The sequence below is a fragment of the Anser anser genome, assembly GCF_964211835.1.
Source record: "Anser anser genome assembly, chromosome: 2".
In the NCBI taxonomy this organism is placed as follows: domain Eukaryota; kingdom Metazoa; phylum Chordata; class Aves; order Anseriformes; family Anatidae; genus Anser; species Anser anser.
In genome coordinates this window covers 116,526,848-116,546,638 of record NC_139721.1, presented here as the reverse complement: position 1 = coordinate 116,546,638, position 19,791 = coordinate 116,526,848, and the positions used below count along the sequence as shown (strand labels likewise).

General features: G+C 40.0%; 1 protein-coding gene across 5 annotated transcripts in view; it reads left to right on the top strand.

Moving 5' to 3' along the window:
* Positions 1 to 19,791, top strand: part of FYCO1 (FYVE and coiled-coil domain autophagy adaptor 1) — a 52,066-nt gene that overhangs the window by 10,736 nt on the left and 21,539 nt on the right. For 4 of the 5 annotated variants that reach the window (XM_083825004.1, XM_083825007.1, XM_083825005.1 and 1 more), the window contains exons 3-14: positions 927 to 1,033; positions 2,155 to 2,280; positions 5,137 to 5,243; positions 6,086 to 6,229; positions 7,018 to 7,111; positions 7,839 to 10,469; positions 11,525 to 11,617; positions 12,661 to 12,779; positions 13,989 to 14,156; positions 14,580 to 14,729; positions 16,325 to 16,530; positions 16,876 to 17,020. In XM_083825004.1, coding sequence (XP_083681130.1) covers positions 927 to 1,033; positions 2,155 to 2,280; positions 5,137 to 5,243; positions 6,086 to 6,229; positions 7,018 to 7,111; positions 7,839 to 10,469; positions 11,525 to 11,617; positions 12,661 to 12,779; positions 13,989 to 14,156; positions 14,580 to 14,729; positions 16,325 to 16,530; positions 16,876 to 17,020 — 4,090 coding nt within the window. The remainder of the gene's footprint in view (positions 1 to 926; positions 1,034 to 2,154; positions 2,281 to 5,136; positions 5,244 to 6,085; positions 6,230 to 7,017; positions 7,112 to 7,838; positions 10,470 to 11,524; positions 11,618 to 12,660; positions 12,780 to 13,988; positions 14,157 to 14,579; positions 14,730 to 16,324; positions 16,531 to 16,875; positions 17,021 to 19,791) is intronic. The other variant, XM_083825008.1, reaches the window with a different exon arrangement.

The window sequence follows — 19,791 nt, the reverse complement described above, 5'->3', positions numbered from 1 at the left end:
CTGCTCTTTTTCTGTCCTAATCAGCTGCCTGTACCAAGATCCAGATATTTTTCCTTTTCATATTTATTAAATGTAAGGTATAATATGCACCAAAGCTAGGAATCTAGGTCTTCCTGTAGGTAAGAAAATCTGTGTGCCTGCTAAAAGGAAGAGATATTAATTTGCAAAGGGGATTGAGTGTGACTGGGAGCTAAGGCTCACTCAGGCACCTGAAAGAAGTACAAAACCAAGTGGAAAGCACATTCAAAATCATTAACTTCTGATGCTGAGAAGTGCACGCTTTGGTGGCCAGAGCATCCAGGGAGACAGCAGAGTTTGCTTTGACTTGAGTTTTGCTCACCCCCTATGGGAGTAGGTTTTAGGTAAGAGGAGTTGTTGTGTTCTTATTTTCATGTACATTATTTTCCCATTTGTGTTTTGTAAGCAGCACAAGCTGAACCTTCCTGAATAAAGCGTGGAGAAGATAAATGTGCTGACTGAACAACTGTTGCCGTTTTACTGATCCCCTTTAGCAGATTACATGCTTTGTCCTTTCTAATCAGAATTCTGTTTGTCCTGTGGCAATAGGAAAACTTTAATGTGCATGAGACAGTCAAAAAAATATTTCTCTTTCCTCTGCCGAAGAACCAGCTAACAACTGTCACCACTTTTTTTATAGTGTCTGGAGGAGGTTCTCTTTTTAAGAAGAAGAAATAATAACTCAGTATGGCAGACTGATGTAACCTGAGCTCTGGTTTTTGTTATAGGTGGTATTAAATTGCAAGCATTTCAACAAGCTTTTTGCACTGTGTCTAACACATTTGATTGATGGAAACTAAATACACACGCATAATGTCCAAGCAGAAAATCTGTTTGCTGAGTTGCTTATGAATTCAGTCATATGTATCTCTAGCATTAGTTAATCATTTTTGTGTCTTGTTTTAAAGATGCTGTTACTGAATTAAGTAAAGAATTTAAAGAAGGAGGGGAGCCAATCACAGATGACAGTGTCAACTTGCAAAAATTCTCCTACAAGCTTGAGTATCTTCTACAGGTAAAAAGTGATGTGTGTAATTTGTAACCCACTGTCAAAGCTAGGCCTTGTTTTCTGTTATTGCCTCTTCAGTATGTGGGGTTTAACTCAAATAGTCGTAAGTATCCATTTGAGTCTTTTTTTTTCCAGTAAGTGGACTGAAATGTGTGCAGTTCATTGTACATATTTCAAGTGAAAGTAAATAATTGTAATCAAAAGGCAGTGCTGGCAGGTTGACTGAAGATTGTACAGCATTTCTCTATTGATCTGAAAGATTTAAGCTTGATTTTGAAGACGTACACTTCTAAATTATCCTGGAAAAGCTATGGTAATGAAATCTTTACATTTTAATGCAAAATAAATACTAGTAAGCAGCTGATGGTGCAGATATAACAGTAAGAGTAATTTACAGAATTTTTAGCAATTTCGTTGTGGAAATTGATTTTTGTTGTATAGAAAGCTTAATGCAAAAGGCTGGTTTTTGAATCTGGAATGCTGCTTTTTGGCCATCCTTGAAAATTTAAGTGAAAGGGGACGATGCTGGGCAAACTGAAATTCGGTTCACGTTGTCTATGTCTACATATACTGTAATCATGCCACTGACAGCAACACAGACATGCTAAACTAGACTTAATCTAGTCAAGGTAGTTTTAATTGGGTTGCCGAGGATTCAGCAGAAGCTGAAGAAATCCTTTCAGATTTGATTGCTCCAAGCTGCAGTCAGCTGCCCTTACTGCATCACTGCTCCGAGTATGATTTTGCTAGAGCAGATTGTGCTGGTATGGGCATTTGTGTTACTGCCACACTTGATTGCAGCGGTCTCAGCAACTGACTGTCAGTTCCTTGCTCTTGAACAGCTGCTAAAACTGCTGTTAATCTTTATTTGAGCAGTGTTGAATGGATGTCTGTATTTTAGCTTAACCAACACATGATTGTCTGTTACTGTCTGTAAAGTATCTTTAGTAATTGCTGGATTGCATCAGTGCAGTACAATGTCTCTTTGCTTTGTGAATATGTTGGCTAATACGTATAAGGAGACAGGAAAGCAGATGTTGGTGGGAGAGGAACAATTCTACAGCAGATGTACATAACTATATTTCTATTTAAGTTTTGCTTACTGCTTTCTGTTTTCTTTGATTAAGTTTGACCAGAAAGAAAAAAGCACATTGCTGGGGAACAGAAAAGACTACTGGGATTATTTCTGTGACTGTCTGGCAAAAGTAAAAGGAGCTAATGATGGAATCCGCTTTGTCAAGTCTATTACAGAAGTAAGTAGATCAGTTAATCATCACAGTACATGCATTGTGTTTTGGTATGTATTTTCAGAAAGCAGAGAAACCAGAAAAATATATTACTTTTAACACAGGAAAAAAATATTGGAAATGTTTTTTTTAGTTCTCATGTAAAGTATAAAAATGCAAGGTTATACATCTTTTTGGTACGGTACCAAATTATATAGGATTGGATAGTCTGTTGCTTATTTTGAAGATCACTTACACAAATGAATGGTCCTATTTATCTCTGTTTGTGCCATACCTTTTCATTAAATAAGTTCCATTTTCTCAAAAAAGAAATGAAAAATTATATCAATGGTAGAGCCTGCATCTTAAGCACAGCTTAAGAGAGGACTTGCTCCAAGTGTAAAAGGAAAGAACCACAATGTTTGACCTTTCTTAAGACTTTCTCAACTAATCAGTAGAGTTGAGGAGTAACTGAGAGTAGATTTTCATCTTCTTACTCAAATTTGTTCCATCATGTCAAGAATCGTGATGTAATGTCTCAGGGTGGTTATCATTATCCCCTTGGGTAAGCTGACATGAACAGGACAAAACGCTTTATTTTTATTAGATGCAGTAATAAAAGCTTAATCTTGTAACAGCCATGTTACATCTTCAACTCAAGGAGTGGGTGAAATGAGTGTTGTGAGAAGCTTCCTGTGCTGATCCTGTCTTTAGTCTTTAGAAGCATTTAAAGAGAACTCTCCTTGTGAGTAAAAGAGGTGGTGGTGCCAACCAGCGTTGCCCTGACACTCAGTTCTGTTATCAATGAGCAATGCTAACTTGTATTAGCAAGTTACTATTTACAGCAGATTTACCAATTCTCTCAATAATTCCTCTGCAGCAGCTACAGATAATGTTGTCTTGAGTCATCTGAAGGATGACTATGATACTATATGATACTATATGCATGATACTATAGCAGAGCCTGTCTGTATTCCCTCCCTCACTTCTCTCAGTAGCTCAGGCAGCATTGAATTCTGCTGTTCCAAAGTGAACAAGCCAAGGAAGGTCTGGGTTTGTTTTATTACTGGGAAGAGGAGCAGTGGAAGTTGGGCTTTCGTTTTCCACTACTTCCAGGAAGACGGGAGAAGTAAGGGCAGTGACTGCAGTTGCAGGAAAGGTCCTGTGACTGAAGCAGCTGGCCTTTATACTCTCAGCAGCAGTAGCCAACCTGACTTCTCTATAAAGGTGTAGCCTTCAACATTCAGTTGCCTGTGATAATACCTTCATGTTGTCATATATAAAGGTTCTGCTCTTTCCTCATTCTTTAGTACCTCTGACCATTGTTGCATGATATCAGAAATTATTGTTTGGGAGAAGGATATTTACTTTTTCAATTTCTTTGCAGCCATAGAAATTAGCTTGTGGAAGACTTCTTTTTACTTTCTGTGTAAGCTTGTGGTTTAGGAAATGAGCTCAAAGAAAAATACCGGTCAACCACTTCTGAGATATTAACTGAGATGGCAGACTCAGGTTCTGAAATGAAATGACAGATAGCAGAGAAACATGTTGGTTGTTCCCCTTCATTACAGGTGGAAATCAGCAGCCAATATTTGAACCTGGCTGGATAAAATGCAAAGGTTTCCAAATATCATTTGTTTATTCACTGAAGAATACTTGTTGAATTCTAAAGATGAAAGTGAACAAGGAGGAAAGAGTAACGTCAGTTGCTTTTTAAGAAAGCTCATACATTTAACAGCATACTGCCTCCTCTTCTGCTTTGCCTGCAGCGCTTCTACTATTAGGGTGCTTGATACGCTAGAGGCAGAGCAAGGAAGCAAACAGGAGTAGGAGTACCCTGGGAAAGGGCCAGCTGTTAATTATACAGCGAGCATTGTCCTTGATGGCATTAGGTGAGCAGTGAGCTCTGGTTTTCTGCCTTTCTTTCAAAGGGTGATTTGTTTTGGAAACACAGCCTTCCAAATCTTTGCAGCCATACATTCTGCGCACTACTACATTAGCTGCAATGTTTGCAGTCAGCATAGAATCACTGACAGTACCAGACACGGCATGCCTTGCTGTACTCTGGCAGGACTCTAGCAGGACGTGGCATGGTTTTGCTTCCTAATTGAATACTCTTTGGCTGCTGGTAGCTGTATATATGTAAATATTTTCCTTTTCTTCTCTTGCCATGCAATTTGTTCTAGTATCTCCATGCATAAAAAAGGAATTGCTGTTTATATTGATAAATCAATAGGAATAAGCGTAGGGTTAGTTGAGTGGCTTCTGGTGGTTTTTTTGTTTTTGTTTTGGACAATTCTTAAGGGATTCACTAAATGCAGCTAGTCTTGGTCTGAAGTAAGATCTAGATTTTATCAACTTAATAGCTAAGTATTAAGAAAAGCTTTTTGCATATTTTGGGGCTGTTGTTTCCAGGGAGATGTATACATGTATATGTGTACATCTTTGTTCTATGACTAGATTAGCCCTAATGTGTATGTGGCCATCCACAGCTTAAATTACTTAAGCAGTCAGTTCTGGCTTTCCTGGGCACAATGAGATTTTACATTATATTGGGAATTGCCCTTAACAGAGTAGGTACTCCTGTACTCAATACGTGAAAATATTTATTGCTCTTGTGATGCCTTTTACTTTATAAAGTGGACAACAGCCAGCTAAAGATATAGGTTTGTCATTCAAAAAAAACTCCTCCCAACAACAGTACTGGGGGAAGGTGTCTCTCAGTGGCAGTTCTTATTACTTCCTTTATAGCTACTGGCTTACTGTGTGTGGTTTTTTGTTTGTTTTATTTTGGTTTGGTTTTTGTGTAGGTATATAGACTGTACTGGTCAAGCCTCCCTACGTGATTACAAACAATATTTAATTTTTTTTAATCTGTTCCAGCTACGAACGTCTCTTGGGAAAGGAAGAGCATTTCTGCGTTACTCTCTGGTTCACCAAAGGCTAGCAGACACCTTGCAGCAATGTTTTATGAACACCAAGGTGACCAGGTGAACAGCAAAGTACCTCGTTAACTAATAGGTGTTTGCTCAGTATGAAAAAGCAACATGACCCAGTAGCTATTGAAAGAAATTGAAACCCTTCCAAACCGTTGGCTTAGAGGGCTGGTAATTGGATACAAAGGATAACAGACCTTTTGGCCTGGGTCACAGGTTCATACTTACCTTAGGCTGGTAAATGTTGAAAGTTGTTACAGCTGAATGTGTGTGAAGTGAGTGGTGGTGATGCATCTTTGTGTGGGTTTAGAAGGTTGCATTTTTATAAGCATTGAAGTACAGGGGTTCGATCTGTGCTGTGTATCATAAGGGAGGATTCATTTGGTTGTGTTTGTACAAACACTTGCATATATACATGGATTGTTACTCAGAGGAGAAGCTTGGCCCTGGCTAAGCAACACCAAAGACAGTTCATAGTTAATTGGATGGACACTAGCAAGGTCCATCCAAGGTCCATTTTTTTTTTTAGAAAAAGCCAGCTGTATGCACCATGTGTTTAACCCTGGTTGCTGCTTTCTGTCCATTATTGACATATTATGTGTGTGCTTTTTGTATTTACTATGTGATTATCCAGTGTATAGCAAATATTTTGTCTTGCCAGTGTTTTTCCCAAGCACTACAGCAAAAAATGTTTTGTGCAGGGACTCCTTCAAGGATATCTTTATGGGCTTCACTGAATCTGTTTTGTTTCATTCACATTAGAGCGATAGGATGTTTTTTGTTTTCAGCTTACATATAATATAGTGTGTTATGATTTATCTGGGAAAGAGTGAATAATGATGGTTTTATTTTTTTACTTATGAATGAATACTACTTCATTTTTTTTTGTTTTCAAGTGACTGGTACTATGCAAGAAGTCCATTTCTGAATTCCAAAATGAGTTCTGATATTGTGGGTCAGCTGTATGAGCTCACTGATGTTCAGTTTGACTTGGCATCACGAGGCTATGATTTAGATGCTGCTTGGCCAGCATTTGCCAGGTAAGATAGCAACACTTCATTGCATAAAATATTTACCTGCTGCAGAATCTGTAAAAGCTTCTGCTCTTGAAGGTAGGAACACTCGTGTTAGAGCAGGGACACACTTTCTCAATATAATTAGTCTATGACTGAGCTATCAAGCTATTTTTTTTGACTTCACTATACTGTGTAATACAATATATTTTGTGTATAAGAGTTGAAGTTCACGGAAGTCTGTAATGGAGTCCTTCCAGTAACTGCAATTTAGGCCCAATCCCAAGCTATTGCCATCTTCACAGACACAGGAAGATATGTTCTTAGCTCCTTCTGTTTCAAGAGCTGAGTCACCGAGTGACTGAATGGCCAAGGATTCTGCCAGTTGCAGCAGTGGTGGAGATGCCATTGTGCAGTCACTACAGAAGGCCTGATTCCACCTCAAAGTGTGGAAGAAAACTTCTAGGTATGAACTAGATCCATGTCCATCAGTGGGAGTTTTCCAGGGCTGCATGCTGCCACCACCTGGTTGAGCACCCACCATGTAGCAGTACTGTTTTGTAAAGCTAAATTGCATTGGTTCACGAGGATTTGGGAAGTCACGGCTACCAACCCCATAATCCTTTGTAAGTGCCTTTGATACCCCTATTTTGTTTTTTGTCAACTTCAGTGGTCGTTGGCCCACACACCAGTCATAGTTATATCTTTTTGTATGTGGTAGTTATAACTAGGCAAATGTTACACGTAGGAGTAGAAAGACATGTATGTATGTGCTTAGTCTTCTCTTACGTATTGTTTCACCATGTGATCAACAGGAGGACGTTGTCCTCGCTTGGATCTTCAGCATATTTATGGAAGCCCCCAAGTCGCAGTTCCAGCATGAGCAGTTTAGTGAGCAATTACTTGCAGGTAAGCAAATTACAAATAAATGTTCGTGTGGCACAAGAGATCTTTAATTAATGGCATAGTTCCAAAGAGCTTGGAAGTTTTGTGATGATTTTGATTCTTATAATGGTAAGCTACAAAAAGAGTTCTTTGATTAAAAGGAAAGGGAATTGTCCTGTAGCTGGTTCAACTGCATACAAATCTTGTACAGGAAACAAAAATATATATGCAGAAAGTTGCCTACAGATAGGCATATTGTCATTTATCTTTTGTGAAACACGCCCCTTTTCCTGTAAGTTGATGTCTTTTAGTGATATGAACCCAACACACAAGGTCACTGTGCATTGAGAACCTGAATTTGCTCTCATGTGAACATGGCATTTAAATGCATGTTTAATTCCACCTGAAGCTGGTAGATGTACATTTTTGGCTGAGTTAGGTCTTCGTTACAGACTTATTTATACCAACAAATAGGATTAATTTAAAAATTTAAGTGTTAAGATGTTAAGGTGCTGTGCATTATAAAAATGTCTATAAATCCATCAGTCGAGGACAATATTAAAAACTCGAATTCTCAGTTAGTTTTTTTAATCCTGGTAGTGACTCCTCAATGTTCTTATCATTATTATCACCAATAACCAATAACAAAAATCTAAGGCATCCTAATTTCTGAAACATTTGAGTCTTTTTCTTTGAAAAATGCAGCTCTTCTTCAATTTTCTAACTCACTTTTCCCCTTGTGTTCATTTAGGCTCAAGAGTTTCCCTCCAGCCCTGATGCAAATAACTCAATAAATGTTGAACACCTTGAGGGCTTTGAAGAGATGCGTGTAGAACTTGACCAGGCTGAACTGAGGCAGAGAGAACTTCAGGGTCGTATTCACCAGTTGGAAATGGAAAACCAGGAGCTCCAGGCAGCTGTCAGTTTTCACAAAGAACAAGTACAGCTGGAAAAGGAGAAGAGCAATAACTACAGCGAGGAGAACTCCCGGCTGTCAAAGATGATCACAGAGTTACAGAAGCAGTGTGAGGTCTCACACTCCACTCAGAGCACTGTTCATGACCTGCAGAAGTGCCTGCATTCACTGGAACTGAATGCCGTGGAGCAGCAGAAGGAATATTCAACAAAGCTGGAGCAGCTGGCAAACAGCAAGGAAGACTGTGCCTCAAAGCTGCAGGAGATGAATCGGGAGTTGGAGGCCTCTAGGGCTTTAGTTAGCATGAAGGAGCTTTGCATTGATGAGCTTAAAGCAAAGCTGAGTTTTGCAGAACAGAAGAACCTCGACCTCCTTGCAAAAGTTGATGCTGCCTTGGAGGAAAAAGGACAGCAAGCCACAGCCCAATGTGACTCTGCCCTACAGATCCAGGCACTGTTAGAGAAACTTCAGCAGGCAGAAAAGGAAAAGGCAGATATGCAAAAACTCAGTGATGAACATGCATCTCAGCTGAAAGCTGCAAGAGAAGAGTTACAGCTGAAAGAAGAGGCACAGAGGGAACTGGAGTCCAGATACAATCACCTCGCTGCTGACTCTAAAGAAGAGAGTGAAAGGCTGCTCGGGAGCCTGGAAACCATGGCAAAGGAAATGGATGTACTTCAGCAGGCCCTGACCCTGAAAGGAAAGGAGATGGCTGAGCTCCAGACCCAGGTAATGGGGTCGCTGGCTCAGGTGGGGTCACTGGAAAAAAATCTTGAGGAGGAAAGGAAAGAAAAAGAGAAACTTGAGGAGGAGTATGGTAAGAGGGATAGAGCACTGAAGGAGGAAACCCAGTCACAGGCAGAACAACTTGAACTACAGGAGGGTCGCTTAACAAAGGTGAGTCAGTCTGTGTGTAGCCTTGAGGAGGAAAAGCAGAAACTCTTGTCTGAGAAAGAGCATCTCAGCCAGAAAGTCAAGGAGCTGGAGGAGCAGATGGAGCAGCAAAACTTTGCAGTGAACGAAATGGGTGAGGAGAGTAGGAAGCTGAAAGCTGAAAATGCAGATTTGCAGCAGTCCAAGGAGAAGATGGAAGGGAAGCTGAAAAATATGGAAGTCTCTAAAGCATCCCTGGAAGCTGAGGTGGCCAGGCTGAGAGCCTCTGAGAAACAGCTTCAGAGTGAGATTGACGATGCCCTAGTGTCAGTCGATGAAAAAGAAAAGAAGCTCCGGAGCCAGAACAAACAGTTGGATGAAGACTTGCAGAATGCCAGGAGACAAAGCCAAATTCTGGAGGAGAGGTTAGAGGCTCTGCACTCAGACTATAAAGAACTAAAGGAAAAGGAAGAGACCACGAAGGAGTCTTATGCCTTACTTGAAGAACAACTGAAGAGTGCCAAACAACACGGTTTACAAATGGAAAAAAGCTTAGGCACCTTGAAGGAAAGCAAAGAGTCACTCCAGTCACAGCTCACAGAGAAGGAAGTAGAACTGCAAGGCATGGAGAACCAGTGTGAGCAGCTAAGAGCAGAAGCTGAAAGACATAGGAAGAAAGCAGAGACTCTTGAGGTAGAAAAGCTCAGCGTTGAAAATACATGCCTCCAACAGACAAAGCTTATTGAATCCCTCACCTCGGAAAAGGAGTCAGTGGAAAAACACCAACTACAGCAGGCAGCTTCTCGGGAGAAGGAGGCGAAAGAGCTGGCCTCCAGGCTGATCATAAGTGAAGAGCAGCTTCAGGTCAACCGAGATGAGGTGTCTAGGCTGCAAGCAGAAGTCCTTGACCTGCGAGTCAAGCTTCAACAGATCACTGATGAGAGAGAGCAGGTGAAAAGTGAGCTGGCAATCTCAGAGGCTGGCTTAGGGGAGCAGAAGGTGCTTGTCCAGCAGCTGAAAGAGCAAACTGAGTCCCTCAACAGAAACCATGTGCAAGAATTGATGCAATGCAAAGAAAGAGAAGAAGTACTGAAAAAAGAGCAGGAGGCAGTAGCCCATCAAAAAGCTGAGCTGGAAAATAATTTGCTGAACCTGAAGGAAGAGCTCTTCAAGGTTAAGCAGTACTTGGACGTTGCTAGAATGGAAAATGAAGAAAACAAAGATCTCCTCCACAGGACCAACACGGATATGGCTGAACTTGGTATTCAGATTTGTGCCTTGACCTCTGAAAAGGTGCTTGCAGAAGAGCAATTAGCCCAAGCCACAAAGAGGCTCAAAGAACTGGAAGAACAGGCAGCAGCACAACAGGAGAGCCTGAAGCATGACATCTCTGATCTCAGACAGGAGAACAAGAGCCTGCAAGAGAAACTAGAAGAGGCTCAGACACACGCTGCAGCTGTCCCAACTCTGCAAACACAGCTGGAGACAGCAAAGAAACAAGCACAGAACTTCCAGGAGACCAGCCAAGAAGAGCTGTCTGCAATGAAATTTCAAATGAGCACAGAAATTCTAAGTTATCAGACGAAATTCAAGGTAAATTAATGTGATTACTACAGCTGAAGGAACTGTGCAGGACTTCCCCCCGCTTTACCATCTGCTGCAAAAATTACTGGGTGAAATCCTAAGGTTTGCATTGGTCAGGCTCTGAGACTAGTATGCAGCTAGCCTGAGCTCGGAAATCTAAAAATGCTTCTACACTCATGAGTTAGGCTGATTTGAGGTAAAATAACTCCGGAGATTTTTTGGAGATGTATAATGTGGCCCTATCAGCACCCTGGAGGGGCCATGTGATGTGGAAAAGCCAGCCAGTAGTGGAGCAGGTGATGATTTCTTACGTTGGCATTGAAGGCGGTGTCTTCTTTAACTGTCCCCTTAGGTTACAGTTGTGATATATATATATACACATATTTATTTATTTATTTTGGTAGGAACAGTGTTCCCTATACCCTTAACACTGCTTCTCCTGAAAACTGATTTTGATGAAACAAAGTTAGGCCGACATTGGATACTATCACAGATAATTCCGTTGTGTGCTTTTGCGTTCAGCTGCTCAAGGTTGCAGCCAAGAAGACCAAAGTTTCGCTTCCATAAAAACATGAATCAACCCTGTATACGTGAAATGGCATGCCTAAACACTAAATAATTTATTCTTCTTGTTCTGCCATTCAGAGATGGCATCTAAGACTGGCAGCTAATCAGAGGTTTGTGACACTGGTGGTGTCCAGAAATCCAATGAGTTTGAAGAAATAATGTGCGTTCATTTATGTTTCCTTTTCATAAACACTTCTTAGACTTCCGTATGATTTAGGCTACCTCACTCTTTTGAGGGAAAGCAAACTGAGCCTTCTTTTTGTTGACAGCTGTAAAACCCATAGCAGGTAACAGTAAAACACAGCTAGTCTACGACCCCAGAGGGTTCTTAAAACTATGAGTTAGGTGTCTCTAGCTGTTTTTCATGAGCCTGATAGTGATGCTGCGTTTATCCCATGCATGGCAGTAAGAGCACTCGTGATTCATAATTGGGAATTTTGTAGGTGAAATGGGGGCAGCTAGACGAATGCTAACTTCTGGCTCAATCTTTTTGCTAGGCTGCCAGTGAAGAATGTGAGAAAGTAAGAGAGCAACTTGAGGAGCAGAAGCGACAACAGCATGCTGCTGAGGAAGAGATTGCAGATTTACAAGTAGGTGCTCGATCTGATTAAAAGACAGAGGTGTACGTGTCTGCTGGCATTAGTGTTTGTTATAAGGGAGAAGGAAGGCAGCATTTCTGATGAATGGCTGTGAGTCTAAGAATGCCCTTGAACAAATACAGATGCTGCAGCAAAAATACTTGGCAGCCTAAAGTTAGCCACTGAAACAAAGATTATCAAAAGTACTTCAGACTTGTCCTGCTTTTAAAACTAGCCAGGTTTCATCCAAGACATGGATATGTGTACATTTCTTAAATGGGGGGTACAGGTTTGAAAGGTGTCTGTCTTATGCTCTGCAGGCTCACTCCACACAGTCACATGTTTGAATCCAACTATTTTCAGGTTGCCAGGGTCACTGAATCAGAGAACTGATATTGCTGAGAAATAACCTAACTGGAAAAAAACAGGATTTCTGTAATGAATTTATCTAATGGTTGAGTTAGGGGGGTTGTACTGAGGTGTGAGTAAGGGATCAGGAAAAAATAAAGTTAAGGTTATTGAACCTGGCCCTGCCTGCTAGCAGATGTACATGAAATTTTAGAGGCCTCAGTGCCTTGAGGGCTCAGTTTGGCAGATTCGTCTGCAGAGGCTAGCTGAGAAAGAAGTTTTTGTTTCTATTGTTTTTAATGTTCCACATATGAACAGGACAAAAACTAAGCATTTTCCTCATTTTTATTTCTTCTCTTTTGAAACTTTTAGGTGGTGAAAAAAATGAATAATGGCTTATTCTTTCACCATTATCTTTGAGAGATTTTCCTTATTACGGAGACAAAAGCTTAAATGACAGAATAATAAGAATTACAGGTTGTGCTTAATACTGTCTTACTTTCAAGTTTATCCCTTATTCAATGTGACAGAAGTAATCAATTACTAGTATACCGATAGTTCGTGTCTGCTTATACAATAATACCTTAATTGATGGTATGGCTTTAACCGGCTCCTTTAAAGCATTGTTTAGTTGTCTTGGTATTTGTCCAATGCTTGGTAAAGTGTTGTTTTTACGTGTAAGTAAATAAAGTAGAATATTTCTTTAGGCTGAGAACACAAGTTTGTCTAGAAAGCTGGATGAAGTAAGAGAGCAGCTGTCTGAATCAGAATCTGCTCGGCTGCAGAAGGAAGAGGAGGTGACGTCTCTGAGAGAACTCTTGGAAAGGTGGGAGTTTGGGTTCTTTTATGCAAATTGTTAACTGAAAGCCAAGCGGGGCCGATAATCAAAGCATACTGAAAATTGCTGTGGTATATGAAGTGGCATTTACCCCAGGGTTTATATAGGGGAAATAGTGCATGGACACTGGTGGGGAATATCAGATTGAAATTTAAGACAAGAAGTATGTAAATTATACAGCACACATGAATGCAAGGTTTAGGTTTTAATACTTCGTTAATTCAGCTGATGACGTAAATTCATTGTCTCTCTTCCTTTATGAAACTGTAAGACATTTCATAAACTTCTTTTATCTTGTAGCTTAGTCACAAAATTAAAATACCAGTATCGTTTCTTTTTTTTAATAAGGATTGGAAAATTTGCACTCTCTTACGGTTTGTTTTTCTCTCCTGTCCATGATGTTTCAGGGACACAGTAAGAATTATTTAAATGGGACCACATCCTGCATATCTTATTTTGGCAGGTTTCTCGGCAGTTTTAAGCATTTAACAGGGGCTATGTTTCCAAGGTCTGTAATTTTGGTTCTGTGTGGCGTGTATTATCTGGCAGTCCAAAATAGATCTTAGCTTGGACACACAGAATACTGATGGGTTAACCAAAGCTTATGTATTTTTACATTGTTATGCTGATATCATCTGTCTTTGTGGGAAGACTGGTGATTCTTGTTCTTTGATGGAATCTGTCAGTACAAAACTCATCAAAATATTTGAATTCAGCTGAGTTGACTGAGTGTTCAGACTAGCTGAAGAGAAACTGAGAAACTGGTTTGCTTCCCTTGTGTAAACATGAAGGCTATAGAGAAGTAGGTGTTAAATGGCCTTTCCGAGTGCAACCTGCAAATACTGGGCAACCTGTGGCTATAGGGCTTTGCCTGTTTAGCTCAGCTTGCAGATTCTAATGATTTTAGCTTCAAAGAACACTAATTTTATTCCCAATGTGGCAGCCATCATAAGCTTTGCTACAAGCAGCGCATCCTAGAAATTGCTGATTGCTAACAGTTTTCACTGGATAACAGATCTGTATGCACTGTCAGTGATGCAGAAAGCTGGAGAAATTCTGGCTTTAAAAAATATGCACACTGAGAACAATTTCACTGAAACTATGTGCTTCTAAAATGGAGGACCCCTTTATTAGATGGGGAAGACTTGAATGCATATGAACTAAAAAAGATTTTTAATTGCCTTTGTATTTGATCAGGACCCAAAAGGAAGCTGATGAAGCAAGAGAGCAGGCGCTGGATTACAGTGAGAAGCTCAGCAAGGTGGCAGCAGACAAAGACAGCAGTGACCAGAAATTGTTTGCTGAGCTGGATGACCTGACAAGAACAAAACAGTTCCTTGAAGAACGCTTAATAGAACTTATCAGGTTGGCATCAAAATAAATAGCAAACAGAAATTAGAACCCTAGCTTAGGATTTTAAAGGGTACCGCCTAAATGTTTCACTCTTGTTTTCCTGATTTGATGATGAAGGTAATGGCTAAGTTCATAAGCAGCTAAAATTCTGCATTTCTTTAATGCAGTCAAAAATATAATACCCAATATGATCTCTTTAATTACCTGTCTTGTTTGCAAAAATGTGTAGTTCTCTGCATGGCATGCATTTTTATTCCCCCCTTCCCATGTATTTCAGTAGGTTTCTTGATCTATCTTTATTCCTGAAAGCTCTTCAGAAGTTACAGAAAAGCTATTTTTGGTGGTGAAGCTTTCACCAGCATTCAAATTGAGGTTGGCTAACAGTAAACACTGATAATTTGCATGATTTTAATTTCTCTAACTGTCTCTCTGTAGAGATAAGGATGCTTTGTGGCAAAAATCAGATGCTCTCGAGTTCCAGCAGAAGCTTAGTGCAGAGCAAAGGTGGCAGGGGGACACAGAGGTTAACCATTGCCTGGACTGCCAGAGAGAGTTCTCATGGATGGTGCGTCGACACCACTGCAGGTCAGTTTGTTGAACTCTTACACTGTTCAAAAGCAAAACCCAGTATGATTGTTGACACAGATGAAATGCTTTTTAAAATTCATAATTCATTTGTCAAAATCATAGATAGAAGACGTTGTAGAGCCTGAAAGAACATGTGTTCACAAAGGGATAAGAGACATTATAATGGAAGTGTCTCTTGACATGTTAAGACAAAGATCTAGATGCAAGCTTTGACTTGGAGAGTCTGTCAGTTTCTGATTTCTGGAAGCAAAGGTAATCATACCCTACATACAGTATATCTTATAATCTTTCCTCAAACTGACTACTGACTACTTGCTGCTGCTGACCATTGTCAGAATTACTGACTAGATGGACATTTATCTCACCCCCTGTGAAACTTAATCTGTTCTTACGATCAACATTCAGTGTTTTTAATGTTTCACAGGGCTGGAAGGACTGTGTTTTTAATATATTTATTATGCACTGCTCTGTGCATGCTGTAAATAACGTTCAGTAAGATGGTTTTGCATTGTGATAAAAGTATTCCAGTACAAATCCAACATGCTGTGCAATTATAAATTTGATTACTTATACTAGACACATTCAGAGATAATTACCAATTGGATAGGAATCTTCTAAAAAAAAAGTTCATATTGAATTATTTAAATTGTTTCCTATACAGCTAGCCTGGAGCTGTAAGTTACCTGATCTAGATTTATTCAAATATATTTAAGTTGATACATTTCAGGGTCTCAGTGCTATGTTCTTGCTCTTTACTATTCTTTACCCTCACAACCTGATTCATCATCTAAGGTGTGTAGGACTGGGACTGTTTCAATTGCATGTTAATATAGGCACATTCAGTAGTGATTAGTGAATAGTTAAGTCATTTCCAATAATAAGTTTCAAATTACTCATTTCTACTAAAACCTGTGAAACCTCCTGGTGTTTTACTAGTACCTATTAAAGAGTTAAATGATTTTGAAAAACAAATCCACCAAGACTTCATAAATGACAGTCATCCCTGCTGGCTGCTTTTCTTCATGAAAATCTTAATATGTTCATTAAAAAGTAGTTGACAGGTTTAATGCTGATGGACTGCAGAACGGGGAGGGCAGGAGGGATGAATGTGCAATATTGTATGTCCAATATTGTCTCTTCTTCTCTGTATGAAGGAGAGGGGGTTGTTGACCAAGTAGAGACATACAGACATGATCTTACACTCCTTAGAACTATATATATTTCTGCTCTATCTGAGCATGAGATTTGGCCTTTCTAATGTGATTAAAGGCAGTTGTTTCATATGCATTTTTTATCTGCATTGCATAATTGAGGGTATTTATTTTTAAATGTAATTTTTTGTAGTATTTTTATGGTTTTTTTCTGGCTTAAGGCAGCAAAATTCTATGTGTGTTTCTGCCCTTGATTTGTCAAGAAAACTTGCTTCACCTCAGAAAGCATCACAGTCTGCAGCATGAGTTGTGTCATGGATGTGGCATTTGGGCTTTTCCAAGCAGCAAGACCATTATGACAAAGCCCCGGTCTGTGCCATTAATTTTGTTCTACCTGTATGTGGTACCATTCTAACACCTTTGGTTTTTAATCATTTCTAGAATGTGTGGTCGCATTTTCTGCTACTATTGCTGCAACAACTACATGGTGACAAAACCCGGTGGGAAGAAGGAACGTTGCTGCAAAGCTTGCTTTAGTAAGCCCAGAGTGATCGTGGACAATGCAGATGATTCTGGATCCAGTGCCAACCAGGAAGGATCCCCAGGTTCATTGGAATCACCACTGTCACCAGAAGAGAGGGCTTTTGGTTAGTGTGGTTCTTGCTTGCTGCTGAGAAGTAGGGTTCTTAGACATTCTCCAAGAAACCACGTGGTCAGGTCCATCTCCAAGGGCCTGCATGTTCATGGAGTGTTTTCAGGATGGTGATGGTCCCATCTCAGTATTTAATCGGTATTGACAGAAATCTGCATGTATGTTAAATGGGTGTCAGTCAGCCTGAGGATTTCAATTGGTTCTTGGTAGTTACCTAGCGCTTCTGTAAAGATAGAGGAATGGCCCATTCATCCCCCTTAAGGGTTTTGCTTGTTTGTTTGTTTTACATACAGCCACTTAATATTACTAATGTTTCTTTTCATGTCCTTTTATGGCACAGTTGCAAGTGAAGCTTCTAAACCACCAGATGATGCAGCATTTGATATAATCACTGATGAGGAGTTGTGCCAAGTACAAGAATCAGACTCACTCCACAATGAAAGTCAGATGGAGAGAGACTCTCTGGATCAAAGCGTGACAGATCTGTGAGTAAACACTGTTTCATGGAGAGGGGACTCTTCTGGATTTTGGTTGGTGCTTGTTTTTTTTGCCATTCAGTGGAGGTAGCCAACCCCTGCATAGGGAGAGGACACTTCTGTTCCCAGCCACATGTTCAGTAGACCAACACACGATAATTTTGACCCATTTGCACAGTCAGCATCAAATCTAGTAAATCCAAACAGCTCTGTCATTGCGCTCTACCTGCTTCTCCACAGCACAGAGGAATAGTCCCAGTTCTGTGCTGTCACAGGCCAGCTGTCACTGTTAAAATCAATTTGCAGGCCCAAATGGATCACTGGTCATTCACACTTAATTTACAGTAGGGGCTAAATGATACTGTCTATCAAAGTTACCATTACTTAATATCAAGAGAATCGGGGGCGTGGGGGGAAAATAAGGAAAGATCTGTCATTTTCTGTGACACATTTCACTGAACTGAGTATAAAATAAGTGGTCTTTCTCTGTAGGATTCCTTACTACTTTAAAGATACAGCTTAGAGAAAAGGAAAAGAACTAGAAATGCATAGTTACATCTGGCATAAGTTCTTCTTTTCCATAAGAAAATGAGATTAAATGCAGGTTTCAATCACAATGAAGAAGAGCTAAGGCTAAGTATTTGGTTTGAAAACTATATAGTAGTACTATAGCTTGATGCGTATCCATGCTTATATAAAGTGTATAAATTTTGTAAAATACGTTATCTTTCAAAAATGAACATTTTTGCTAATACTTTTTTCTTGAAAAAGCTGCAACTTTTATATATGTGAGAAAGGAAACAAAAAAGAGCAATTTCACCTAAGTTTGTACTTCTTTTGCTTCTGAGCAGAAAAATCAGTGTGATAAATCTAAATGCTAAACAGTGAATAGCCACAGAGTAACCAGTTTGCTGCTGAGAAAGCAGAGCTAGACTTTTTTGCCCCTAGCAGAGCCATTTCCGGCATAAACCACAGTGACTTGCCATTTAGTAGAAGCAGAATGTACAGAGTTGTTTATTTAGAAAGCAACCTTTTCAAAATTCTTCACTTTTATTTCTTGGTAAGTAAGTTCTATGTATTCCACCTATTTTGTATACCATCCACACTGACAATACATTCATGTTCACCACACGTTGGGCAGACATGAATGAACTGAACTTCACAGTGCTCTTGTGAAGTTAGTAGTACGTTTGCTTTGCAAAGGTACAGTTTGTAGTGGAGGGGTTTTGTCTCTTTGTTAGTTTGTTTTTAAGAAGATAAAAAAAATGTGTAATGTGCAACTTTTCTGAATTAGAGACCTGTGAGATTTCATGCTATCGGCAGAAGAGGTGTCACTAGCGAGTTAGTTCTGGAGAATACAAGTAGGAGAGAAGAAATGAGTGTCTGTGACTATTTTTTTTCAATTTGGCACTGGACTGGATTCTTCTTGTCCCACAGAGTATTCAGGATGAAAGGAAGGATTGCCACTAACACTGGAAGACTATTCTTGAAGGGCCCCCATGCAACATGCTACTTGCATCAAGCAAATTTATAAAGGCTGTCCATCTCCCATTGTTCACAAATTATAGTCAGAAAAGCTAGGAAATAGTGTTTAATCCTTCAGTTTTATTAGTGTTATGAGCAGTGGGGAGGCTCCTAGTACCGTCATACTTTGGGCTTGAGACATACTTTGCGGAGAGTGCAGACTACACCTGCCCACCCCTGCACCATTTGGGACATGTGGAAGGTCTCAGGAGCACAAACACTGACTTAGTAGCAGGTTGGCCTTCTTAACAGTGGATTGCTTAAGCAGCTTGTGATGATTGTGTGGTTTTGTGTTACGGGAGAGATGCAAAAACTGATACGTGAGTCTGATGATTGTGTGGCACCTGTGGTGTGTGCTGAAGAGAAAAAAAAGAGACCAGCATTGACTATGAGAGCCCAGAAGTTTTCTCACTTTGTTTGTGGTGAAGAATTTACAGGTACCCAAAGCCCAAGTTTACAGGACATGAGCAGATAAGGCAGCATTAGCCACTATAATGAACCTAAACAAAGGTTCAGCTAACCCTCTCTCCTGTCTTTGACAGCAGCCCATAGCAGATGTACTGCTAACTTCCCAGTCTGTTTTCTCCCACCTGCTGAGGATCTGCAGGCGAGGGACTTTCTGAGCTACGGGTTTCAGTACTGTAGATTTCTTGGCCATACTGAACAGGTGGACCACTTTGACCTTTGATTTTTTTTTCAGAGTGTCCAGATAAATGGGGCCTCATTCCTATTTGTAGACTTAAGGTAGTCTTGAAGTATAAATAATTACCCACCATCATCCCAATAAAGTTCTCTTTGCATGAAGTCAAATATATGAGGTAGAATTTGCTTTGATGTTGTGCCTGGGGAAGATGCAAAGAATCCAAGATTGTGCTTGTTGGACCCATGTTTGAGGGTTGCATACAAATAAACAAGTTACCAGGCCAGACTTTGTATCAAGATTCTGCTGAAAGTAGTCCAAGCTATACTTTTTTTTTTTTTTTTTGCCAGAGATTTAAGTTAATTGTAACAGCTATAAAACGGAAGGAAACAAGGGAGGTGAGAGAAGGGAGACTGGCTGGTCCAAACTGAGAGAAGGTCTGCAATAGGCATGCTCTGTTGACAGAGTTTCTTATGTCTGTACTCTCTCTGTGTGTCTGCATCAGGTTTTGGTGATGACCTTACCTTTTTCTGGGTTCAAGTCCTTCCTGAACTGGAAATGGGAGCTGGTGCAGTGAACTGTCTTAAAAGATGCCTTCTTTTCTATTTGTTTCCCT